Raw genomic sequence first — 20008 nt, forward strand, 5'->3', positions numbered from 1 at the left:
GTTACAAGCTCTTTCTCAGCCATAGCATTATTCATTTTTCTGTATCAATTTTTTATCCGGCAATTTTGCCAAACTCTTTTGATAGTCCCTTAGTGGACTCTTTTGTTTCCCTTATGTATAGATCATATCATTTGCACATAAGGAGAATTTTATTTCCTCCTTTCCCATTTGTATCTTACTGATTTCTTGTCTAATGGCTCTGGCTGTAACTTCTAGAACTATAATGACTAGTAATGGTGACAGTGGAAAACCTCTGTTTGTGGATCTTAGTGGAACTGCTTCCAGCATTACTCCATTCAGGATGGTGCTGGTTGTTGAGTCTGTCGTATATTGCCTTAACTGTGGTGAGCTATGGTCCTTCTATACACGCCTTAAGTTTTTTTTTATCATGAAAGGATGTGGTGTATTATCAAATGCTTTGCAACTATTTAAGTAATCAGACATTTTTATGCTTCCATTTGTTAATGTGATGTACCATGTTTATTGATTTGCATATGCTGAACCATCCCTCATACTAGGGACCAATCCCACTTGGTCATAATGGATGATCCTTTTGTTGTGGTGCTGGATTCAATTAGCTAATATTTTGTTGAGGATTTTTGCATCTGTGTTCATCAGGGATATTGGCTCAGTTATCTCTCTTGTATTTTTTTTTTCTGGTTTAGGAATTAAGGTGATGCTAATAAAAGGAGTTTGGGAGGATTATCTATCTTTCAATTGTTTTGAATAATTTAAGAAGAACTTGGATTAGGTCTTTACAAGGTTGATGGAGTTCAGTGGAGAAGCCACCTGGTCCTGGGCTTTCCTTTGTTGGGACACACATTATTACAGATACAATCTTCTTCTTGGTTAGTATTCAATTTATGTTTTCTATGTCTTTGTGCTTCAATTTTGGTGAATTGTATGTCTCCAGAAATCTATCCATTTATTCTAGTTTTTACAATTTGTGGGCATATAGTTGTTTGTAGTAACAACTGGTGATAATACTTATTTCTGTGATATCTGTTGTAACATCTCTGATTTTATTAATTTGGATCTTCTCCTCCCCCAATTCCTATTTTTGGCTAGTTGATCCAATGGTCTATTAATTTTGTTTTTTTGAAAAACTAGTTTTCATTTCACTGATCTTTCATTATTTTTTCATTTCAATTTTGTTTACTTCTCTTATTATTTCTTCCCTCCTAATTTCAGTTTTCATTTGTTCTTATCTTTCCAGGTTCCTGAGATACATTGTTTGATCACGTAGGTGATGCCTTTCCAACTTCTTGATGTAGGTACTAACTGCTATAAACTTTCCTCTAAATACTGCTTTTACTGTATCCCATAAGTTTTTGATATAATGTGTTGTCAACTTTATTTATTTCTAGGAAGTTTTTTATTTCTTTTTTGTTTTCTTCTATAACCCACTGTTCATTCACAAGAATGTTCTTCAGTCTCCACATATTTGCATATTTTCTAGAGTTTCTTATGTTGTTAATTTCCAAATTCAATCCATTGTGCTAAAAAAAGAAACATGGTATGGTTTCACTTCTTTTTTAATTTGTTGAGACTTATTTTATGGCCTATCATTTGGTCTTTCCTAGAGAATGTTCAAACATTGTTGAAAAGAATGTATTCTACAGCATGGGATAAAATGTTCTGTGGATATCATTTAGGTCCATTTGGTCAACAGTGTAAATTAGCCTTGTTATTTCTTTGTATAGTTGATCTGTCTATTGATGAAAGTGGAGGGTTGAAGTCTTTCATTATTATTGTACTGGAGCCTATGTTTCCCTTTAGATCCATTAACATTTGTTTTAAATAGGTGTGTGCCCTAGCATTGGGTGCATACACATTTACTATAGTCACATCTTCCTGCAGAATTGATCCCTTAATCATTACTTAATTACATTCTTTGTCTCTTGTAACAGTTTTTTGATTTAAAGACTATTTTGTGTGATATCAGACTGGCTATTCATGTTCTATTCTGATTTGTATTTGCATACAATATGTTTTTCTATCCTTTCACTTTCACTATGCATCTTTACTGGTGAGGTGTTTTTCTTCTAGGCAGTATAAAGATGGGTCTTGTTTTTTAATTCATTCAGCTAGTCTGTATCTTCTAATGGGAGAATTTAGGCCATTCGTATCTCAGGTTATTACTGGTAATTAATGACTTGTTTCTGCCATTTTTCTGTAAATATTCTCAGTTTTTGTTTTGGATTTCTTTTGTAATTTTACTAAAAAGTTTCCTGCCTTCACATTCTTCCAGGTTGCTAATTATCTGTTTCTGTAAGTAGCACATCCTTAAGTATTATTTATAAGTTTGGCAAGGTAGTAGCAAATTCTTTCAATTTATGCTTGTTTTGGAAGGCTTTTATTTCATATTCATTTATAAATGAGCGTGTCCCTGAGTACAGTATTCTAGGTTACAGCTTTTTTTTTTTTCTTTTAGGACATGACTATGTCTCTCCATTCTCTCCAAGCCCAAAGAGCTTCTGTTTAGAAATTAGCTGCCATTCTAATTGGATATCCTTTAAAGGTAATCTTGCATTTCTCTCTTGAACAGTATAGGATCTCTGATGTTTTATTTTTGAAAGTTTGACTATAATGTGTTGTAGTGAAGAACTTTTCTGATCTTGTCTATTGTGGTTTCTAACTGCTTCCTGCACTTTAATGTCCATATCATTCTCCAAATTAGGTAAATATTCTGCTATTATTTCACTAAATAATTCTAAGCCATTATATTTTTCCATACCTTCAGTAACTCCTAAGAAATGCATATTTGGGTGTTTGATGGTATCCCATAGATCCTGAACATGGTTTTGGCTTTTCTAATTTTTTCATCTTCTTCCCTTCCTCTCTCCTCCCTCCCTTCCTTCCTCCTTTCCCCTCCCTTCCTTTCCTTCTCCTTTTCTCTCTCTTTCTCTCCCTCCCTCTCCCTCCCTCCCTCCCTGCCTCCCTCCCTTCCTTCCTTCCTTTTGTCTAATTAGACATTCCCTAAGATTTGTCTTCTAGCTCAAAAATTCTTTCTTTCACCTTACCAGGTCTGTTGTTAGTTTTCCATTATATGGCATACTGATATCTTCATTTCTAATAGTTGGTTTTTTCCTTTAATATCTTTATATCCCACCCAAATTTCTCAAACATGTCAAGTTCTCTAACTATTGTGTTTGCTTCTCTGTGTTCTTGAATGGTCTTTAAAAAAGTCTATTTATTCAAAAGGCAGAGACGAAAAAAGAAAGAGTGAGAGAAATCTTTCACCCACTCTTTCACTCCCAAAATGGCCACAACTGCCAGGGCTGGGCCAGCCTGAAGCCAGGAGCCTGGAACTGCATCCAGGTCTCCCATGTGGGTGCAGGGACCTAAGCACTTGAGCCATCTTCCACTGCTTTCTCAGGTGCACCAGCAGGGAGCTGGATCAGAAGTGGAGCAGCTTGGATTCAAACTGGCACCCATATGGAATGCCAGGATTGCAAGTGGTGGCTTAATCTGTTATGTCACAGTGCTGGCTGCTTGTGGAATCTTATCATTCTCTTGAATTCCTCTTCAGGAAGAGTTAAAAACGTGCCAGGGGATTCCAAATCAAGCCCATCAAGGTGGCATGTACCAATGCCATCTCACTAGTCCAAGTGATCAACTTCAGCTCACAATTTATCACAATGAAAGGATTAAGAGTCAAAGGGATCACATAAACAAGACTAGTGCCTGCTAATACTAACTGAAAGAATTAAAAAGGAGAGAACGATCCAACATGGGAAGTGGGATACACAGCAGACTCATAGAATGGCAGATGTCCTAAATAGCACTCTGGCCTCAAAATCAGCCCTTAAGGCGTTCAGATCTGGCTGAAGAGCCCATGAGAGTATTTCAGGCATGGAAAGCCAAGACACTCTGGCAAAAAAAAAAAAAAAAAAAACTAAATGAAAAATCTCTGCAAGTGAGATCCCAGTGGAAAGAACAGGCCATCAAAGAAGGAGGTACCTTTCTCTGAAGGGAGGAGAGAACCTCCACTCTGACTATCACCTTGTCTAAATAAGATCAGAGTTGACGAACTCAAAAGGCTTCCATAGCCTTGGCAACTCATGACAAGAGCCTAGGGAGATTACTGACGCCATAAATAAGAGTGTCAATTGTTAAGTCAACAACAGGAGTCACTGTGCACTTACTCCTCATGTAGAATCTCTGTCCTTAATGTGTTGTTCAATGTGAATTAATGCTATAACTAGTACTGAAACAGTATTTTACACTTTATGTTCTGTGTGGGTGTAAACTGTTGAAATCTTTACTTAATAGATACTAAATTGATCTTCTGTATATAATGATGATTGAAAATGAATCTTGATGTGAATGGAATGGGAGAGGGAGCAGGAGATGGGAGGGTTGCAGGTGGGAGGGAAGTTATGGGGGGGAAAGCCACTGTAATCCAAAAGCTGTACTTCGGAAATTTATATTTACTAAATAAAAGTTAAAAAAAAAGAAACCTGGAACATAACAAATCTGCTTCAAAGTTTAAAAAAAAACATTATTTTAAATCTTTGTATTTTATATATTTTTCTCAGATGGTATAATAAAGTACATACTTCTGTTTAAAAAAAAATCAACTCATTTTTTCCCTATTCAATCATCTTGTTATATCTTCATATTTTCTTCACCCTTTATCTTAAATAATATATGTAGGAATCTATCTATCTATCTATCTTGCCAGCCAGCCAGCCAGCCAGCCATCTTTTCTGCCTAGTTTCTTGGTATAAATTCTTTGCTAATCACTATTGTCATGTAGGAAATACAGTCTCAAATGATGATAAATCATTATGGTTAAAAATAATCACTGCTCAAAATGCAAATGTCTTAAGTATTCTATAACTAAACCCCAAATGATGATGTCAGTCCAGTCATGTGCTTCCAAAAACTTGGTTATGTTCTATCCACTGATAATATGATATACAAGAATAATAAAAGCAAACTTTTTTTTTTCAGCCATGCATACTGACCACTGGTTCTAGAATGGACAACCATCTCAGATCTTACTTACACACTCTACTTTGATGATCACAGCTAAATCCATGGTTGAGGGATGGGACATACTTTTAGAATTGTTCTGCACCCCAGATAGTTACAAGATTGAAAGACACTCAAAAATCTAGTTGAAAGAGGGAAAAAAATCCTTTTATCTGAATATAAGCTATGGTCGTCTATTAAGTTAGATCTTTAACTCTCCTAATCTCTGCTCCTATGACAGCTTCATATATGTTAATTTATTAAGTAATGCATTATTTGGTTCTGGACAGTTTAATTACCCTTCCATTGTAAGTATAATTTTCAAAGAGTTGAGAATATGACTCAAACAAAGAATGAACACATATCAAAAAGTTAACACCTCATTATTGAGCAAACTGCTAAGATGGTAAAGCTGGAACATTTTGAGGAAATGGTCATTTATAGGCATTTAAAAATGAAGGTCAGAATAAAAGAGGTTAGATACAAAATAGGTTAATGTGCTATGGGACAAGGCAAACCATGACCTTTAGAGATATTTTTCCCACTTGCCACACTACAAATTCACATGTTCATAGAGGTTAGAGACTTTAACCAATAGTCAGTGGAATCAAACAAAGGTACATTCCCCTAAATAAGTAATCCCTAACGGGACTGTTAAAATGTTTCAGTATGACAGGACAGGTCATGCTGTTCTGCCTGCCCTCATTTGCCTTATTTCCAAGTTTTAGAAGATCTTTAATATTTCTTCCACTCAAAGTAGTCTGTGATAACAGTATATCATATAGCAGATATACTAATAATGTAGTTAGTTTGCTGATACAAAAAGATAATGGAATGGAGGGAGAAGATGAGTTTTACAGAATGGAACTAAATAGTTACTTTCTAGTTACTTTTGTATTAGAACACCATACACTGAGGAGTTCAATTTGTCCAGTTAGAAATACCATACTGTCATAAAAAATCTAGCATTATAAATTTTAAAAATCTTAATAAATGTTAATATGTAAACAAATGGAGATATCCTTCTCATTTTAAAATATGTTCCTAGACATTAACTGAATTTGAAGTAATTATTTAAAGTGCTAAGCTAAAAAATGAACTGCTTACTTTCATAATCAGTAGTGAGCTCATCATTAATCAGTACTTTAGGATTTGTGGTTGCCATAACAACATGACACAACTTTCATCATTACCGTAAACCTGGTATTTCTGGAAATAGCTTACTTCAATATTCGAGCTTTGTGATCACTAAAATTGAGCTTTATTATAAAATCAGAGTTGAGTGCAGTCAAATGTGCATGTGAGAAAAGAAGGTGTTAACAATTTAAGCCTGAAAATTCAAGAAGAAAAGATGATAATATACTATGGATGACAGAAAGATTAAAATTTTAATTTTTCTTTATCATAATAAAAATTTCAAAATGTTTTAACAGGTCAATTAAATTTTTCATCCCAAGTCATTTTTCTGCTTCTCAAAGTGAAATTAGACTATATTTTAAGAGACCGTGTCACATATCTCACACAAATGTTATCCATTATATATAAAATCTTTGAGCATCCTTTAAAAATAATAAAATACCATACTTATCAACACAGAAAGGACTAATAAAAATACAATATAGTTTAGTGCTGAAGAGAATAGACTCTGGGATCAGAAATACTAGAGTCAAATTGTAGCTCCTCTTCTTATTAATTGCTGGGCCTTGGAACAATTACATAACCTTTTCTAAGACATTGTTTTCATGTATAAAATGGACATTCTAATTTATAGTCTTATTGGGAGGATTAAATTCAGTAACCCTTTAAAGGGTCACTCTGCTTGTGAAATGTAGGTAAGATTGTAGTGGTTGGGACAGATGGCGGTTGGCAGAGCAAGGGTGAAAACAGAGTATTTTGGAGGTTAAGATGATAATTCAGGCACAAAAGAACCAGAGTAATGACTGCAGAGATACTGAAAAAGACCAGAATCCCTGTCAAATATTTCTTTCTAGGTAACTAAATTTTTAATAAAATAGTTTCATTGGAATTGCATTGAATTTACATATTAACCGAATACTAGTGAATTTTCTCAACTATGAATCTAATATACTATTTATTCAGACTTCTTTTAAAATTTCCAATAGTTTTATGCTTTAATCATATAATTTTCCAAATATATTATTTGGTTTTGTTCCTTAGAAACAATACTAGCCATTATGAAAAGAACTTTTATTTTCTCATTTCATGTTCTAAAATATTGCTGGTGTACAGGAAATACACTAATAGTTGTATGTTAATTTTCAACCTGGCCAAGTCTATTTTAGTTCTATTAGCTTATCAACTATTTCCCACCCAGACATCTAAATGGATTTTATTAATTGTTCTCAATATTTATGACTCTTCTCCATAATACTGACTCATTGTTCAGAGAAAAATAGATGTGATATTAAGTGTACACATCTTATTTTGTACATTAATAAAATATTTCTAAGGTTTCATCATTAAATGTGATGTTTTCTATAGATTTTCAATGTCCCAACATGGTCACATGCTCTTCTTTTCCAACAGGTTTAAGCAATGAGTTAGTGTAAAATTTTTCTCTGTATCCTTTGGCCATGATATAGTCCTCTTTTAATGCAATGGCATGTTTGTTGTTTTTATTAAGGATTTTATATATTTAATATTTGCTTTACTTTCTACTTTAAAAAATTTATGCAGAGTAACTTATGCATTTATGAGTCCAGAATGACATTCAATACAGGTATTTAAGATGTTCTAAGGCCTAGCACTGTGATGCAGCAGTTTAAGCTGCTACTTTTGACCACTGGTTCAAGTCCAGGCTGCTCTATTTTCCATTCACCTCTCTGCTAAGGCATCTGGGAAGGCAGTAGATGATGGTCCAATTATTTGGGCCCCTATTAACGACATAGAAGACCTGGATGGAGTTCCAGGCTCCTGGCTTTGGCCATCCCTAGCCGCAAAGGCCACTTGCGGAGTGAACCAGGATATGAAAGATCTCTGTTTCTTTCTCCCTCTAACTCTGTTTTTCAAATCAAAAAAATTTATCAGTATAAAATAATTCCATTTTGAGGTTTTAATGATACCTTGAATTAAGTTTGGTCAATACTGCCACTCTTGCTTTCTTTTTGTGTCATTTCTTTTAAATAGCCTCTTGTAAACAGCAGATTAGGTAAACAGTACTTTTAAAAACCTATATTGAGGGGCCAGTGTTATGGCACAGAGAGTTAAGCTGTAGCCTGCAATGACAGCATCCCATCTAGTGATGGCTCATGTCCCAACTGCTCCACTTTTGATCCTTCTCCTTGCTAAAGTGCCTGAGAAAGCAGGGGAAAATGGCCCAAGTGCTTGGACCTCTGTCATCCGCAGGGAATACCTCAAAGAAGCTTCTGGCTCCTGGCTCCTAGCTTTGGTCAGGCCCAGCCCTGCCTGTTGTGGCTATCTGGGGAGTGAACCAGCAGATAGAAGATTCTGTCTTTACCTCTTCTGTAATGGTGCCTTTAAAATAAATAAATCAACCTATTAAAAAATCCTACACTGAGATTCTCCTATATTAAAATAGGATAACAATTTATTCATTTATTGTATAAACTAATAAACTAGAATACATAAAAACAATCTTACTTTGAACTATCTAGTTATTAAGTTCTAATTTCTCTTTGCTCATTCTTATAATAGCTTGATGGCTATTTTATGTGCTCTTGAAAAGAATGCGGGTTTTTTTTTTTTTATTGCAGTTATGAGTAGTATTCTGTAACTTTTAATGTCGAGACCATTAATTTTATTCACTATTCAGTTTCTTAACAGCATCCTGATTTTCTATCTACTTTTTCTACCAATTACTAAGAAAGGAGTGCAAACTATAATTGTTGATTCGTCTAGTCTTCCTCAATTCTAGGAGCCTATACATCATGTTACTTGAAGCTCTGTTGCTAGATGCATGTATTTACCATTTTATTTTCTTTAAGAACTGGTTCTATTATTATTATTATGTGCTTTTATCTATGGTTTTATTATCTGTTCCGTAGTCTTAATTTTTCTGATATTAACAGAGTTACTTCAGTTTTATTATGATTAGTGTTTACACCATACATCTTTTACCCCCTTTTAACTTTAAAAGTATCTTTGTATTTAAGATGTATATTTGGGGCAAGTATTTGGTACACAGGTTAAGCCACCATCTGGGATGACTGTAATCCATAATGGAACACACAGATTCAAGTCCTGGCTCTGCTCTATATTCTAGTTCTCTGCAAATGTGCACCCTGAGAGGTGATGGTTCAAGTTCTTGGTTTCCTACCACTGACATGGGAGACCCAGATTTAGTTCACAGCTACTGGATGTGGCCTGGCCCAGCCCTGGCTGTTGTGAGAATTTGAGAAGTGATGAGACTTTTTTTTTTTTTTTTTTTTTTTTTTGACAGGCAGAGTGGACAGTAGGAGAGAGAGAGACAGAGAGAAAGGTCTTCCTTTTGCCGTTGGTTCACCCTCCAATGGCCGCCGCAACCAGGAGCCAGGTGCTTCTCCTGGTCTCCCATGCGGGTGCAGGGCCATCCTCCACTGCACTCCCGGGCCATAGCAGAGAGCTGGCCTGGAAGAGGGGCAACCAGGAAAGAATCCGGCGCCCCGACCGGGACTAGAACCCGGTGTGTCGGCGCCGCAAGGCGGAGGATTAGCCTATTGAGCCACGGCGCCGGCAATGAGACATCTTAACAAAGTAGATTTCTTATAGACCACGGGTAATTGGGCTATGTTTTTTCACCTAATCAACCTCTGAGTTTTGACTGGAGCATGTAGTCCTTTTATATATTAGTTACTGATATGGCTACATTTAAGTGTACATCATGCTATTTGCTTTGCATTTATTTCATCTGTTTTCCTCCTTTTGATATAATTTTTCAATATTCTATTTTATATTATCTTTTGCTATATTAGATAATTTTGTTTGTTCTAGTGGCTGCTATAAGATTTATAATCTACCATCAGACAGTATTATATATTTCAAAGACAATGAATAACCTTACAACATCACAAAAGTATACTTCTACTTCTCGCCCAAGTATGTCTGGACAGTCAGGTCACATCATTGGGATGCCGAGGAAGGAAAAGGGCTGAGAACTATCAATCTTCAATGGTAAATTTCCTATTCTAAAAATAATTTCTTGCAAGAAATACACTTGTTCTTTAAAAATGTATGAACATTTGCCAACTATTTGGAACCAAAAACACTTACTTTACTGTGGCACTTAGAAGAAAGTTCAGCTGAGGCATTAACAGGTTGTCTGGAGCTGACAGGTAACGATCAAACTGAAGCTAAATGGAAGAGAAAGGCAAAAAACATGAAGTATGCGTAGTTGCTAGCAAATAACTTAAACATAATCAGCTCTTTTAAGGATTTATATTTTACAGTTCTTGGTGTCCAAATGAATATTTTCTAATCATCCTAACTAAAACTAACAACTTTTTAATTTAGCAAATATTAGAGAAATCTACTTTTAGAATCCTGAATTCAAAGAATTCATTTTAATATCTCTCACTAAATCTACTAAGAAGTCAGGTCATCAGATTTCAAATCTACCTTACCTCCCAGAATCTGCTGTATTTACTAATGTGTTCTTCAATACGTTTATTCAATGAATATTTTTAGAACACCTACTACTAGAAAGGTGCTATATCAGGTAATGAAAATATATCAGGTACTGAAATAAGCAAAAGAAGACAATTTTCAGATTCACAGAGCTTACAGCCAAGTGAGAGACATTTTAAACAACTAATAATGTAAATAAACATATATAATTACAAACTGTGTGAAATATGACAGAAGAAAAAACCAAGGTACTGTAAAGTATAACTGGGAACCTAGTCTGAGGCTTGGCAAAAGCATCTTTGAGGAAAGGACATTTGAAGTAATATCCGAAAGACGAACAGACATTAAGCAGGGAAAGAGGGCTCTGGGAAAGGAGAACACAGAGGGAGGCTGGAGGTGAGAAGGAAAATGACAAGTAGAGATCAGCTCTCAGAGGACTTACATGCTTTTTTAAGGGTTTCATTTTTGCATAAAGTAAACTATTAATAATAGTAATAGTAATAGTAAACTATTAAAGTAGGGAAACAAGAATGGAATGGAAGACTATAATTGTCAGCACAAGGTATCTGTTGCAGAAAGTACTGAAGTCAATGTCGGAAGAATTGGAGATATTTGAGAATGTCAGTGTGAAATCTTCAGGACTTGGATACTGGCAGGATGAAGGAGATGACTATCACATTTTACATTTATTTCAAAGTATTGTCATAAGGCACAACTATATTCTTCATGCATTTATTTAGTCAGGTAAGAGCTGTATGCCTTACTAAATTATGCCTATTTTCATCCTAATTTGTAGCATATCTTCACAATTGCAGATATTTGATCATTAATTGTTGAAATGAAAAATGAACTGATATTCTTACCACTTTCTACATTAAGAGCACACTTAGAAGAGGACTGAGCCAGGGTGTGGCAGGGTTGCAATGGAATATGCTGAATTGAAGTTCTTTTGAAACCTCAAGTAGAGGCATCAAACTGTTGTATATAAAATTACTAATCATATACAAAATTCAACCTAGACTTTGTTTCATTAGAAATATAATATACTCAAATTAACTGTTTTTAAAATTAGGAGCAGGCATCTAAAAATTTGTAATAGGTCTTAAAACATTTTGTAGGTTATATGAGGGACAGAAATGTGTTTAGAGATAAGAAACAAAGGGAGGAAGCAAACATTTACTGAGTACTAACTAATACTACTGATCTTTGTGAGAACACGTCTTCACTTTAAGAAGTATATATTGAAGTGGAAATACTAGGTCGGATGGTGAGTTTCTGTAGGATTTCCTAGGAGCCTTTTTTTTTTTTTTTTTTTTTTTTTTGACAGGTAGAGTGGACAGTGAGAGAGAGAGACAGAGAGAAAGGTCTTCCTTTGCCATTGGTTCACCCTCCAATGGCCGCCACGGCCGGCGCACTGCGGCAGGCGTACCGCACTGATCCGATGGCAGGAGCCAGGTACTTATCCTGGTCTCCCATGGGGTGCAGGGCCCAAGTAGTTGGGCCATCCTCCACTGCATTCCCTGGCCACAGCAGAGAGCTGGCCTGGAAGAGGGGCAACCGGGACAGAATCCGGCGCCCCGACCGGGACTAGAACCCGGTGTGCTGGCGCCGCAAGGCAGAGGATTAGCCTATTGAGCCACGGCGCCGGCCAGGTCTTCTCTTAATAAATCTAAAATTCATTTTTTATCATTTATTTCTATTTGAACTTTTTTTAAAGAAAGCTTTTATTTAATAAATACAAATTTCATATGAACTACTTTAGGAATATAGTGTTTCTTCTCCCCATACCTACCCTCCCACCTCCACTCCTGTCCCACCTCCACTCCTTCTCCCATCCATTCTTCATTAAGATTCGTTTTTAACTAATTTCATATAAACAAACTCTATACTAAGTAAAGATTTCAACAGTTTGCACACACACACACACACACACACACACGAAGTATAAAGAACACGTTTTACAGTTAATTGTCATAGTATAACTCATTAAGGACAGAGGTCCTACATGGGGAGTAAGTGCACAGTGACTCCTGTTGTTGATTTAACAATTAACACTCTCATTTATGAGATCAGTGATCATCCGAGACTCTTGACATTAACTGTCAAGGCTATGGAGGAATTTTGAGTCCACAAACTTTGTCAGTATTCAGACAGGGCCATAAGCAAAGTGGAAGTTCTTTCCTCCCTACATCTTTCTTTGATGGCCCCTTCTTTCCACTGGAGTCTCACTCACAGAGATCTTTCATATAGAACATTTTTTGACACAGTGTCTTGGCTTTCCATGCCTGAAATGTTCTCATGGGCTTTTCAGCCAGACCTGAATACCTTAAGGGCAGACTCTGAGGTCAGAGTGCTGTTTATGGCATTTCTCATTCTATGAGTCTGCTGTGTGGACGGCTTCTCATGTTGGAACATTTTCTCCTTTTTAATCCTATCTATTGTTATTATTTATGTGATTATTGGGATTATTTATGTTTTTATTTATGTCTTATTTATGTGACCCCTTTGACACTTAATCCTATCTATATGATCAATTAAATACTTAATATGATCACTTTAACAATTAAGATGGCATTATTACCACCCTGCTTAATGGGATTTGGAGTTCCATGGCAAGTTTTTAGCTTTGCCTTGGGGTAAGTCCATGGGAATGAGTGCAGAACTGTATAGCTCCTCTCTCTCTTATTCCCTCCCATTCTGTTGCTCCCCGTCTTCGTGGAGGAACGACACAGGACCCTGCGCTGTTCTTTTGTCTGCTCAGCCCTCCCCGGGTTTGCTGCTGGTTCTTCCTGGGTTGGCTACCGTCCCTTCCACCTCCGTGGAAGGGCGGTTCCCCCTGCCACCTTCCCCACTTCCGCGGGGGAGCGGCACACCGCCAGCCGGCTTTCTCGGGGGTTGCACAGGTGTTCCTCTTAGATGTTCCTTGTGCATGTTGTCTCTCTCCTCCTTTATAGTCCTCTTCCATCAATCCCAACTCTGCTACCCACACACCGAGTACGCTGCTCTCCTCCAATCAGGAGCAGGTCCTACAGTTTATTGGTTGAACTGGAGGCAGCTGTGTAGAAGCTGTTTCCTCCTCTCCCAGCGCCATATTGTGGGAGAGCAGATGCATAGAATAAGTCTTAATTCCAGTAACTTAGTCTAGTCCGAGTTGCTCCCCACACATTCTTGTTTTTTACTGGGATCTATTTTCCACTGACTTTATATACCTATTATTAATTCTATGATAAGAGTTCAATCAACAGTATTAAGTATAAAATAAAAAATAATAAAAAATAAAATAGTAAACTGTTCTTCAACAGTCAAGACAAGGGAAATTCAAATCTTTGCTTCTCATAGTGTCAATTTCACTTCTACAGGTTTCCTTTTAGGTGCTCTGTTCATTATCACAGATCAGGCAGAACATATGGTATTATCCCTTTGGGACTGGCTTACTTCATTAAGTATGATGTTTTATTTGAACTTTTTTAACATCATATTTCCTTTGCATTTCTACAGGTTTTGCTGTTAAAGTTTTTGTTTGATATTGAGAAGTTATGATGGTTGTTTCTATGTACAGTGTTTTTTATTTTGACATAATGTTCTTATTTAGTTTTTCAATTGAAACATTAATATAGTCAGCTCTGCCTATTCTTTGTACATGTAGGAATCATGTGGGTGTAACTCTTTATGTTCAATTAAATTTAGTTTTAATAGATGACAAATAAGAAAGCCCTGGAATTCAAAAAATTCTAAAGAATAATTTATGAAATTCAAATCATTGTGGTAGGAAGTATATGAATTTTAAACACTTAGTATAGCAATATAGTATGAGTACACTTCAAAGAAGTTTGTAGCAAATGGAACTGCACATTTATTTGATGCAAAAAACTTTTGAAATCCCACACATCCAAGGGATTTTTCAATGTATGTCATGAAAATGCATATAATGAAGAAACTACACATCAATTTTTGCATCAAATAAATCTATCTTTTAACATCATTTTTAAAAAACTTTTTGAAGTTCTCTATTATAGTAATTTAGCCCAAGGGCTCTGGAGGCTGACTTCCTGGGTTGAATGAGGTTGTCATGAGGATTAAAGAGTCAAAGCACAAAAAACACTTTGCATATTCAGTAAATAATAATAGTTGTTGCTCATGGTTTCTGCTGTTATTATTACCATTACCAGTAGTACCATTATAAAGCATCCAAAGATGATCACTCCTATGAGGGATAGAACTGTATGATTTAAATGTCTTGCAATGGATGGGTATACACACATATACACAACGTACATACTTAAGACACAGAAACATGCTATACATCATTGTGTAGTTGCAGAAAGGAAGGTGTAAACTCATCATTGAAAAAGAAGTGTTGGTGCAGCGAGTCCCACACTCAAGACCAATATACTATTTTAAGACTGCAATCCAATTTCAGTTATCATCTCAGGAAGAAGTCAAGAACTATAAATCAAGGATAAAGGCAATACAAGTCTATAATGATATATACCCTAATTTCTTCATGTCTATCCATTCTGATTCTCTATTCCATTAGGAAAAAACTCTGAAAATAAAGAAATCCTAAACAGCAATGAGACCATCAGAATATGGTGAAATACTACTGTAAATATAAGTCTTAGACTTGTTAGTTAAAGGAATACATGCTCAACGATTACTATTGGGTCCAATGTGAATATATTATATCAAGAGATAAAAATTAGCAACCAAGACAAAATATTCATGTAGAAAAAAAAAATAAGTGGTCCATAAAAAATATTAAATTGAAATACGTTTTGAAAACTCACCATCGCAGCCTTCAGTGCCACAGAGTCTAGGTTGGGCAAATTAGCTAAACAGCCCTATTAAAAATAAAAAAGAAATAAAGAAGGTATATGCATTTCACTTCATTTGTCCGTTAATAGATTGCCCACATATGAAAAATCACTTTGCTTATTTCCAAAGCCTAAGGTCACCTCTTCAACCTTAGTAAGAGCAAGCACTATGAGCTGTTGAAGAGAATAAGCAGCAAATGAGGTTATTAGCAAGGGATATACAACAATACTTCTCATTTACTCATGAACAAGAGAAAAAGGCAATAAAGCATTTGGAAAATGTCAATGAGATATGGATGCTTAAGAGTTTCACGTTGATTATCTAGGAAGGTACAGAAAGGCAGCAAAATTGGTTTTTCCTTCCTTAAAATGGAAATCTGTCTACTACTGTGGCAAAACCAACCAACCAACCAACCAAAAAATGCTGAAAAGTTGTGATTTTTGAGTTTCATGTAGAACACCTAAACTATTAGTGTTCAGATTAATGTAACTTGGAAGACTTTTTTTTTTAAAGGAAGATAGTTTACTTTATTTTCTAGGGTTCCCAATAGTATATTATCTATTTCTCCTAGGGTTCTATAATTAAGCAAGATCATGTTAGCTCCAGAAGTGATAACTTTCCTAAATTAATGGACCCTGATTTGCTAACCTAAAAAAAGGATAACTAATATTTATATAATAATCTATGCATTCAATAAACTGGTAGTGATGTAGGATTCTAAATTATTTCCCAGTATGAATATCATTTATATATTTTATGACACCAATTTTTGTATACTTTTAATCAAAACTATTGGTAGTAAAAAGAACAGTTAGCATTCTGGGACACTGTAGAATATCTAGGGTGGTCATTTAAGAACTCTGCATGCAGTTATCTCACTTAATCTTCATAACAACCCAATTATTCAGATACTATTATTACCCCAATCCAGAGATGAAAAAAGAGACACAAAGAGTAAGATACTTTCCCAGAAAAAAAAAATTAGTTAATAAGTGATATAGCCAAAATTCAAATCCAAATTCTAGCTCTTAGCACCTATAGTCTAAACTAGCAAATTTCTTGAACTACAAACATCTATGTAGCTTACCTGTTCAGGTTTATGTTGCTGTACAGTGTTATAGATATAACTCAAGCCTACTCTAGTTAAAACGTAAGAAGCTTGCTCATTTATAAGTGTGTCCAAATGTGCTTCAATCTGTAATAAAACACAAAGAAAGAAAACACTTTAAAAGAAGAATACACAGATGAGAGTAGTAGCAGAGTATCCTAGAGTCATAGCCCTTCAACCTGAATTTGTTCCCTGAATGGGCACAGATTATGAAGCACAGGGATGGCTTCCAAAACAAAGGCTTTTTCTTCCCCCAAAGAAGCCCTACAGAAGAAAAGAGAAAGTCTTACTTCAAAAATGTTAACAAGGAGAGGAGGCTAGCACTGTGGCATAGTAGGTAAATCCCTCACCTGCAGTGCTGGCATCCCATATGGGCACCAGTTCTAGCCTCAGCTGCACCATTTCTGATTCAGCTCTTTGCTATGGCCTGGGAAAGCAGTAGCAGATGGCCCAAGTGCTTGGGCCCCTGAACACACTTGGGAGTCTCGGAAGAGGCTCCAGGCTCCTGACTTTGAATCAGCTTAGTTCTGGCCATTGCAGCCATTTGGAGAATGAACCAGAGAATGGAAGACCTCTTTCTCCAAGCTCCTGGCTTGTATCGTGCAGAAAATGACAATGGAGCAATTAACAAAAGCAAGCAATTGGTGATAAAGAAAACTGATAAACAGCTGGACATTTTAAGAAAAGATTTAGAGAAATGGCAGAGAGTTGGGCCTGAATTAGCAATAAACAAAAAAAATTATTTTTTAAAGGAAAATGGTACCTTACAGAAAACAAAGTTATTCAAGAAAGGAAAATTAATAAATTCTTATTTAGCTCAACCTTAACTAGTTTTTACACAGTCATATTAATTTAACACAATAGTGTGTTAAATTTTTGGTCTAACCAAAAATTGTAACTACTTTGGGAGAATGGTAAAGTTCTAAATATGGCTTTATTCCTGTTTGTGTGTGTGTGTGAAGTAAATTTTCATCATTCAGAGTACATATTTAATGTAATAAATCTAAAACTAAAAAAGTCTACAAATAGGAATAAACACAAACATTTAGAGTTACAAATAACAAATGAAGCAAATATAAGAACTGAAAGATGTGATTCTTTAGAGAAATACTGGAGTGGAGAGTATAGAACATTATGGCTTTTCAAAACAAACTCAATAATTACATGAATTTAAAGTATGAATATGGCTATTTCTTATAAATTCTTTTAAAAGAAGAAATTCAAAATTATAAAATATCAAAAATGTGATGTATCACAACTCATTCCTGAAAAAAACTCAAACTCAACAAGTCAATATTTACTGTACCCACTATCAAACTGTTTATATACTTGTTATAATGTGGAATGTTCTAAAGGTTGTTTTTAATATCAATTACCACTCTAAAATTGAAACCCAAGTGTCTGGTAAATTTTATAAATGTCTTTGGTTTAGTCATTACACAGACTCTTATGTGATACCATTTGGTGTATAGAAAGAGTGATTGGGATAACAAATTGTAATGTTTTGCCTAACACCAATTTACACATAGATAAAAATATATCTGTCTCTGTAACACATTCTGCACTAGCTACAAACTTGAAAAATATTGCATATTATTCACAGTTCAGAAACTGAAATCCACATATAGAATTGAAGAACTGTTCAAATTAAACAGAAAAGCTTCCTTCTACCATCTCATACTTTGGTCTGAACCATTACATTCTGGCTTTGCCAGAGATGAAAGCCAAAATATCAAGTGTGTGTGTATGTGTATGTGTTTCAGTCAGATTACATCCAGGGACTTACAGAAATTAGGCCAATGAAGTTAACCAAAATCAATAATTTAAAGCTATCATATAGAAAAAAAAGATTCCATCACACTCCATAGTCATGCTGTAGCAAAATTTACCTGAAATTGTAGCATTTCCAGACGTCTGTCAGTGAACTCAAATAGAGCTAATGTTGTCTTCATCATATACAGAGAATTGACCATGAAAGTGGCCATATCAGCTGTGCCTAAATTGCTGGCTGATACAGTACACATCTGGAGGAGAGGATCCAAGACACACGATAAAACCTATGAATGAAAAATAAAAGTTAATATATTTTTTAAAGAATTATTTTATTTATTTGAAAGACAGAGTTACAGAGAGAGGTAGAAACAGAGAGAGAGGTCTTCCATCAGCTGGTTCACTCCCCAGTTGGCTTCAATGGCCAGAGCGGCACGGATCTGAAGCCTGGAGCCAGGAGCTTCTTCTGGGTCTCACTCGTGGGTGCAGGGGCCCAAGGACTTGGGCCATCCTCCACTGCTATCCCAGGTCATAGCAGAGAGCTGGATCGGAAGAGGAGCAGCTGGGACTAGAACTGGCGCCGATATGGGATGCCAGTGTCCCAGGCCAGGGCTTTAATCTGCTATGTCACAGCGCCATCCTTAATATTTGCTAACTAGCAATCTGGTCCTAGGTTAATGGCACTTCAGAACTAATACCAAACTAACTGTAAGGGAATCAACCTGTAGAAGCACATAGGAAAATATTAAATAATATAATAACCATGTAGTTTAACAAATAAGCATCACTGAATCACTGTTCTTAATTAAGAGAATTGGTTTATTACTTGAAAGAAAATCAACAACAGGAAAGAAACTGTAAAAATATATGGGCCATAAAATGTCAGCATCTTAACAGAATATACATTAGAAGGACAAAACACAACCACTTATATGAATTTCCAACATACTTGCACAAAATCAGCTTGACGAGCATCTAAAGGGACAACTGAAGAATCATGAGATGCCAAAACTTCACGCAGCAACATGAGTGTCTGATTTAATGCAGAACTTGGTCCAAGATCAGGTGGTGGGAGTTCAACCTAAAATAGAGAATAGTTCATACATTCTTAATTTTCCACTAAATTTTAACATGCACATGCATGACTTTTCACAGTAAAAACAATATTTTGTAAATACAAAGCACTGGCTGACATATTAAAAACCCATAGTTTATCAACAGCTTTTTCTGAATTATACTACTCGGCAAATAAAGTGACTTGACACAAAAGTCCTTTGTCAGATTATCTCAAAATTAATATGTAACACTATATTCTAAAATTTAAAAACTGATGAAATGGCCGGCGCCGCAGCTCACTAGGCTAATCCTGAACCTAGCAGCGCCAGCACACCGGGTTCTAGTCCCGGTTGGGGCACCGGATTCTTTCCCGGTTGCCCCTCTTCCAGGCCAGCTCCCTGTTGTGGCCCGGGAAGGCAGTAGAGGATGGCCCAGGTGCTTGGGCCCTGCACCCCATGGGAGACCAGGAGAAGCACCTGGCTCCTGCCTTCGGATCAGGGCGGTGCGCCGGCCGCGGTGCGCCGGCCGCAGTGCGCCGGCCGCAGTGCGCCTGCCGTGGCGGCCATTGGAGGGTGAACCAACGGCAAAAGGAAGACCTTTCTCTCTGTCTCTCTCACTATCCACTCTCCCTGTCAAAAAAAAAAAAAAAAAAAAAAAACTGATGAAAAAAGTTAGTGTTCATTTGAATTGTACAAT

The 20008-nt window shown here is 36.0% G+C and overlaps 1 protein-coding gene across 1 annotated transcript in view; it reads right to left on the reverse strand.

Annotated features, from left to right (window-relative positions):
* The window catches only part of COG6 (component of oligomeric golgi complex 6), an 84793-nt gene that overhangs the window by 13330 nt on the left and 51455 nt on the right, over window positions 1-20008 (reverse strand). Inside the window, exons 14-18 of the mRNA XM_002721095.5 lie at window positions 19206-19337; window positions 18376-18543; window positions 16466-16573; window positions 15351-15404; window positions 10210-10289 (exon numbers count right to left, since the gene is read on the reverse strand). Coding sequence (XP_002721141.3) covers window positions 10210-10289; window positions 15351-15404; window positions 16466-16573; window positions 18376-18543; window positions 19206-19337 — 542 coding nt within the window. The remainder of the gene's footprint in view (window positions 1-10209; window positions 10290-15350; window positions 15405-16465; window positions 16574-18375; window positions 18544-19205; window positions 19338-20008) is intronic.

The sequence above is a fragment of the Oryctolagus cuniculus genome, chromosome 9 (assembly GCF_964237555.1).
Source record: "Oryctolagus cuniculus chromosome 9, mOryCun1.1, whole genome shotgun sequence".
Classification (NCBI taxonomy): Eukaryota; Metazoa; Chordata; class Mammalia; order Lagomorpha; family Leporidae; genus Oryctolagus; species Oryctolagus cuniculus.